This window comes from Salvia miltiorrhiza, chromosome 6, assembly GCF_028751815.1.
Source record: "Salvia miltiorrhiza cultivar Shanhuang (shh) chromosome 6, IMPLAD_Smil_shh, whole genome shotgun sequence".
In the NCBI taxonomy this organism is placed as follows: domain Eukaryota; kingdom Viridiplantae; phylum Streptophyta; class Magnoliopsida; order Lamiales; family Lamiaceae; genus Salvia; species Salvia miltiorrhiza.
In genome coordinates this window covers 8,774,416-8,782,039 of record NC_080392.1, presented here as the reverse complement: position 1 = coordinate 8,782,039, position 7,624 = coordinate 8,774,416, and the positions used below count along the sequence as shown (strand labels likewise).

Here is a 7,624-nt window from a genome sequence, read left to right as displayed (position 1 = left end):
TCTCCCATTTTTTTAACTAAATCTATTTTTCAATTCTTTGTTTTTATTGTAATTCTTTAACTTTTTTTACTTTTTCACAATATCAATTTTTATAATTTTAAATTCTTCTTTATTTTTTTTTATTTTTTTCAATATTCAATTCAAACATATTCAATTATTTTTTTATATTTATAAGTATGATAATAGTTAATACAATTGGTATCAATATTATATAAATACATAAATATAAAAAACAATTCCGGTTAATTGAAATAAAGAAAAAAATTGAATTATATATCGCTCTACATAATTTGACGATGGAATAATGAATCAACTCATCATAATCAAATTATTCAATAAAATTATATGAAAAAGAAAATCCTAAACCTAATATCCATCTCAAAGTCCGGCGAGATAACTTATTCTTTTGTTGCATTCTGTAAGGGCAAACTTATTTCAAAATTGTGAGTTTTTGAAATGAAAACTAAATTGATGACATTTTTCAAAAGAGGACGAAAGTTGTAAACATAAAGTACGATTAACTCATTCATTGATAAGTGCAAAATATGAGTATGAAAATAGTTTATTGAAGAGTAGCAATAGAGAATTATAGGGGTAATTTTCCAACAAAGTCATTGTAGAGAGTGCCAAAGTACAAAACTGTACCGCTGAAGTTACAAACCTCATCATCTTTCTTGTTAGATCATCAAACCATCTAATCATCTTCCCATTGCTTCTTACATTCACCACCATTGCTTTCTCAACTGAATTAATCACTCATTAGCTAAGGAATTCTGTTAAATATTGCAACCCAGGCAAATTGTACACCACATGGGATTACTCTGCAATGCATAAATAAGGTTTCAACTATAGAAAAAAAGAAAGAAAAAGTAATTAAGTTAAACTTGTAGCAATGCGATCCAAAAGGAGCCATATGGAGAAAAATTTATGTTGCCTGGCCTTCCGCAATGAAAATCTCTGTTTCTCCCTTCTTGTCTCCTTCCAGCCAGTATTTCAAACATCTATACCTGATCCAATTATGAAAACGTTCTAATTAGCGTGTGTTATTTTTTGAAAATGAAGCAGACTTACTTCCACGTTTTGTAGACGAGCAAGTAATGTTGGTCCGCAGAGAGCGCGACGCCGTTTGCAAACGCAAGACCGTCGAGAATTATAGAAGTCGTATTTGAGGAGACGTCCATGAGGCTCCGTCTCCAGCAGATCCAGCTGCCAACTATGGAACCCGAATTTCGTGCTCCCAACGCTAAAGTATAATGTGCCGTCTGATGATCCGATCACATCGTCTGCGAAGCTTTTTAAATAAATTTTTACTTAGATACGTTCTCTTCGATCGATAAATTTATCATACAAAAAAGATACTCCCTCCGTCCCCAAAATAAGTTCCTCTTTGGGGACGGCACGGGTTTTAAGGAAAATGGTAAAGTGTATTGATAGTGGAGAAAAATATGTTATAATTAGTATTGGGAGTGGTGAAAAGGTGAAAAAGTGTTATAATTAGTATTGGGAGTGGTGAAAAAGTGAAAAGTAAGAATAAATAAAGTATTATTAGTGGTGGGGTAGTTGTCCAAAAATAGAAATAAAGAAAGAAGAACTTATTTGGGGGACGTCCCAAAATGGAAAAAGATGAACTTATTTCAGGGACGGAGGGAGTATTAATTTTTTTTTTAAATCCAATCTTTCTTTTCCATCGTTCATGAATAAGAAATGGTGAAATTCATTTTTGTAGAAAATGAGGGAAAATAAATAAAACATTTAAAAGGAGAAATTTTTGTTATCCTTTATTTTCTCATGATAAATTTATCAACAAAAAGAACACACAAGTAGATTAAAAAGATCCCCACGCAATTTTCATGCAATGCAATTCAGTCATGAAAGAGATCTATATGGGCAGAAAATGTATTTTTTTTAGGGGTAAATCAAAAATTCATTCAAGAAATATCAACTGAAACAATATCCCTACGCTTCAGATCAAAACACGCCCTATAGCTATAGTATCTTTGTGATCGATCATTGGCCCGGTCCAGCCCAAGTTACCTGAAGAGCATCGTAAACGATAAGATCACCGTTTGCAGTAGTAGTTATCCCCAACAAACTATCACTGTCGATATGCCACCAATTCTCCCACGTTCCATTTCTGTGCATCTTCTTCACGCTCCCATCCCTCGTCACTGTTCCGGCTGCATCAGCAGCCCTTCTGCTAGCTTCATCACATCCTGTTCAAACACACGTGTAAGAATATTTACTATTCTAATGTTATAATCATAAAATATAATCTATATATATATATATGACCTGTAATTTGCCGTTTGATGGAGCAGGTAAAAGGGAGGAAGGAGGCAGGATTTGAAGAAAACCAGGATAAAATGATGAAGAAGATTTATTAGCTGGAGCAACTACTAGTCTACTACTATTCTTGGAAATGTTATCAGCGCCATGGGATCGGAGAAACTATTATTTTACTTGTATTTGTACGAGTTTCTTAATAAATGATGGCTTAAACTCATTTAATTTGAGCTGCATGATGGGGGATCAGTTTCTTTCTAGCTGCACACGTACATATAGGCAAGCTAATAAGTAGCTCCGTTTAACTACAATTTCTTATTGATTGAGGTCTTTAATTTCTCCAAGGGGACACCAAGCGGTGCGCACTCCTGTCTACGAACAAACAGTGAGGTTTAGAGTTCAAACTCCACCGCTTCCCCGCCCCCAATGTCAAAAAAGAATTTCTAGGGTCACACAATCAGCCACCTTCCTAATATTTTATAGATTCTATTTCTAGTTCTTACATATAAAATAAGAAATAAAACATCATTTGCTTCTAGCACTTTTAAGTCATGTTAAATTTCATTTTTTTTAAAAAAAAACTTATGTTAAATTTTCTAAGTCTCGAAAGAGAAAGATGTTCATTGGCTATTCATGCGCCACTAGAGCTTCTAATATTTTTTTTCCAATAAGATCATATTTGTCCGAGGCCTATTAGCTGGGCCCAAGCAAAGTAGCAATCCCTTCGTTCCACCTAAAATGAATGGACACATAGAGTGATAGCATTCCTTCTGTTCTGTCTCATCACTTCAAAAATAGCTACATGCATGAGAGTAATACATAAAATAATGGATAATGCAGATAAGATCGATAAAATTAATAGGAGTAGAGGATGATTAAATAATTAACTCAATTGCATAAGTAGGGTGCGGGGCCGAATTATTCATCACATGTCTGGATCATGCAAATCAAACACTTAAATTAAATTAACCATATCTTATCACTCAAAACCAAATAATTATAAAATGAATAATGTTTGTTATTCAATAAATTAGACCTTTTATGTTGGGAGGGTCTTGGAGCTCTAGACCCTAGCTAGGCTATGGTACATTTTGCATACAACATAAGTCATAAAAAAAATCACAAAATAGGTTTTAGAGAACAAGTTATACGTTGATTGATTTTGCGGATATATAGAGCAGAAGAAGCAAGTGTGTGTGTGTGTGTGTGTGTGATAATATTTGATTGGTATGTTATAAATAAGACGAACAACATTAGATAAGCTTATCTTTCGATATTTGTCGCATTCGTAGCCACGTGACAGTACCACTACCACCCATCCACTATGGGTGCAGTGTTAGCCAGTTAGGTTGAGTTTCGGATCATTTGTCACCTAGTTTTTTATGTCTCATTAGAGCATCTCCAGTGGGAGACGCTAGAAAGGTGCGCTATAAGGTGGTCCCCACCATAGCGCCTTCCATTTTCAGTGCATTGACTCTATAATGACGCGCTATAATAATCTCCATTTTCATTTTATCTAATTTTTACTCTTCAATTTTAAAATTCAACATTTCATTAAAATTAAATTCCAACATTACATTAATTAAAATAAAATACAATAAATAAAAATATTACAATAAATTAAAAATTAGGTAAAAAAATTTAAGTAATGGAGAATATAAGAGTACCTTGCACGTGTATGGCTATGAAGAACATAAGCAGGCTTTCTGTTGCAACCTTTTACAATCCCGCAGGAGATGCCATAATATCACCCGCTCCAAAGCTCAACAAGTTTGAGGACAAGCTCATCCGGTTTCAGTCCCTTAAGAGCTTGGCTAGTGGGAACTTGGAACCCTGCCCAAACTGATAGCTACTCATATTATACAGTCGAGTAACTTACAACCCAAGCTTGTATTTCCCTTGCATCAGATTTTTGTATTTTCTCTCTCTCTCGAAGTTCTAGAAGCTACTTCCACTATGCCTTAACTTTCAGCTCCTAAAGTTAATGATGGATTATATGCAAGAGAAGAAGTTTGAAATGTATTGACTAAGGGATCCTTCCTTATCTTCTCATTGGTACCCACACATCTTCATTCCATAGAAACAAATATGCAAGAGTTTACTGAAAATGAATTGCCAGGTTTATCCTTTTGCTATCCTGTGACCATTCTCAACCACCACCTCCACTAATAGAACTTTTTAAACTAATGTGGAGGAATAATTCTTCAGATCCTCAGCAAGAAGAAGAAAATTGCCCTTTAAAACTAAAACCGTAGCAAGGCTATTTTTCATAATGGAAGAAATAATGGGCTTTCACAATTCATGTTTGGATTACGTAATAAACTTGGCTGCATTGGATTCAAACTGAACCAAAAGGAAAAATCGCCAAGATGTTTCCATCAGGTAAGCAGGTTGGAAAAGCACAGTACATAGTTTAAAACTGAGTCAAATTTAGTTTAGATTTTTTACCACAAATTCTAAACTCAGTGAATTGTCATACTTTATACGAGTATATAAGCCCAAAGAACGTAACTTAACATTTGACAAAAGCAAGAGGAACTACAAAGCAGACAGTTTTGACAGTATTGATTTGGTAACCAAGGTGTCAGAGTTCTCAACAGCCGCAGTTAAAATAAGCTTGTGTGACCTCAATAATGGAGTACACTTGTTAACTAGGCATAACAGAAAATTAGCAAACTTTAAAGATTTTGAATACCTACTACTATACTTGCAAACCTGGTTAACAAGTTGATCGACTGAATCTTGCATCAAATGAACATTATGATCCAAAATGTTTCGCCATAAGCTAAATAGTGACTCGGTCCACACCAATTCCTCACTAATCAAACATCGGTGACAAGGAAGGCAGATGAATCTCCACTCATCTTCATCTTGGGTAAGGAGTTTTTGGCAAAACGCAGAAACATGAGCAGGATGCATGCATTCTCTAACTACTCGAGTGATCACATCACAGACGGGGTTGTTCATACCATCCTTTCGTAGAACTAATGGAAACAAAAGGGCATATTCAGCAGCCCTTTGATGAGCCCTGCAGTACTCTATTGTTGCATTCACCAGTACACGAGAAGACGGTTCGCTCAGGACTAGAAACTTAGGGAGGACTATAGAGCACAAAATATGAGCTGGCCAATCACTTTCATCAGCTTCACTTTCATCAGACATATGAGACATTAAAACAGCTGCAGTTTCATCATCTGCACTCCATGGCTCAATCAAGTTCAAAATCGCCAAACGGTTTCTTCTACCACCGCAACAAAGTTTGCGAATTTTCTTAGCCAATTCCACAGCTTTCAAACTACTGTCTATATGCAGAAGCTCGGTTTTTAAAGATTTAGCCAATTTTTCAGCTTCAACGTCAACAGGGCCATCAATATTCACATCATCCTCACCAATCTCTACCATCTCTTCATCAATATTTTCCTGTTTACTCTCCTCAGCATCAATCAGCAAAACATCCCCATCACCTCCATTACTAGTCAAGGGCATTTTATCGCTTAGTTCATCAGCTGACATTGGGAGCCAAGGAAACACCGATTCATTATCTTTAGCGGCATCCCTAACCCAATCCGGCATCATATAGAACTCGTCCTCCGCAGTATCCTCTTCAGAGTCCAAATTCAAATGAGAGAGCCATTGATAATTAGATACAGATACCAAGTCAAGCAGCTGCTGAGCAGTTTTTTTCACCCAAAAATCCACACCTTTGCCCTCACTCAGCAAAACCCTAGCAAGTCTACACAATTCCCTCGTGCAAAATCTCTGATGCTCATATGCAAGAAACGATAAAATTCGGGCCTGAACTACACTAGGCAGCGTCTGAATCCACATAACCCTGATCATTTGAACAAAAAAAATAACAGCTTCATCAACTACAAACACAAACAAAATGCAGTTTCACACACACAGGCACACACATTTACCTTTTTTCTTGTGGAGAAGAATGTTGAACAGAAGCGGTGTCTGAAGGTCTCATAAGCAGTGTAAGGAAAGATGTGGTAGAAATGGGTGGGGAGTTGGACACAGGAGGGTTGAACATCTCTTGCAACCATTTTGAAGCTTCGGTCTCAGGGCATGTCGAATTTAAAAAAACTTGCAACAGTGGAATCCAGGATTCCATTGTTACTGGTTTTTAATTGATTCCCACAGTCCACAGAAGCGCAACTGGGATGAGATGAAATTAGGGTTTTGATTTGGGGGATTTCCGGAGGTAATCGTGCGTGCGTGGGGGAAAAACAAGTTTAAAAATTGAAGTATTTATTGATATATATATATATATTTTAGGCGATTTATTGATAATTTGAATGAGGTAAATAAATTTAAGAGCGGCGGCTCTCGTCTGTTTCCATGGAGAAAATTTAAAGTTACTGGGAGTATTAAATTTTTGGGTTAATAGTTAGAAAATACACGAATTATTACGAAATTTGCATATTGCACATCATCTTTAAAATTAGATACAGAATATATCAACTTTTAATTTAGTTGTAAATTGCACACGATGAAAATTTCGACAGCTCTTAAGTTTGACCGGCGATGACGTGGACAGTATTAACATTACATGGCATTACTCGTGGCTTTTTTTACATGCTAGCAAGCCACGTGGACAAAACGATGTCGTTTTGATATTTTAAAAAAATTCCTAAAAATAGATGTCGTAGCTTGTTTGCAGCAACAAAATAGAAAAGATGAAGACCCGCAGAGCGATTCTTTACATGGGTTTCGCTGCAATCCCTCTTCTTACATCGAGGGCCGACGCCGCTCAAGGGCTGGCTGCAGCAAGTCACTTTACTTACTTACTCTGTGTGTTTTGTATCTTGTGCTCTGTAGTCGGGGCAACAGAAAGCGTCTTCAAACACGTTTCTTTCACTTCTCAATGCGCTTGGATTTCTGGGGTCAAATGTCTTTGCTGCCCTCTACACAACCACCGCCTCTTCTCAGATCCGCCCCTTTGAAACACCAAGGCGTCACCTCCTCGCGTCGTTGGGCTACACCGCTCCGCCCATTCTCAGATCCAGCAGATAAGGGCCGCTGCTTCTTCCTCCGATCACCACCGCGTCTTCTCCACAACCTGCTTCGGATCTAGGATTTCTGCAGCAAAAACCCCCTAACTCTGCCGCTCCGCTAGCGATCTCCAAAGAATTTAAGGTGAGTAACCATGTGCAATTTACACTCTACACTCTACAAAGAATTGAAGATGGAACGGTGTCCCTGTGGGCTCTTAATTTGTTATAAGAAAATATATATGGCTAGCTAGTTGCTGGCACACGTAATTAAAGCCTTTTCTGGAAGAATTGGAGGAAGAAGGTGCAGACGGGAAGAATTGGAGGAAAAAGGAATCGTGTGC

The 7,624-nt window shown here is 36.9% G+C and overlaps 1 protein-coding gene across 8 annotated transcripts; it reads right to left on the bottom strand.

Moving 5' to 3' along the window:
* Nucleotides 1–529: 529 nt before the first annotated feature.
* LOC130988458 (uncharacterized) lies at nt 530–6,539 on the bottom strand. Of its 8 annotated transcripts, none has more exons than XR_009090111.1 (5): nt 6,204–6,539; nt 2,293–6,115; nt 2,035–2,213; nt 1,072–1,291; nt 530–1,007 (listed from the first exon to the last, which is right to left on the bottom strand). XR_009090111.1 is itself a non-coding variant. In XM_057912313.1 (2 exons), exons 1-2 carry the CDS (start codon nt 6,398–6,400, stop codon nt 4,822–4,824), a joined length of 1,491 nt encoding a protein of 496 aa, XP_057768296.1. In that variant the 5' UTR covers nt 6,401–6,539; the 3' UTR covers nt 530–4,821. The 8 variants fall into 8 exon arrangements, 1 of the variants encoding a protein (XP_057768296.1); XR_009090107.1 differs by having other exon boundaries at nt 3,951–6,115; XR_009090108.1 differs by having other exon boundaries at nt 530–821; nt 3,951–6,115.
* Nucleotides 6,540–7,624: the final 1,085 nt, after the last annotated feature.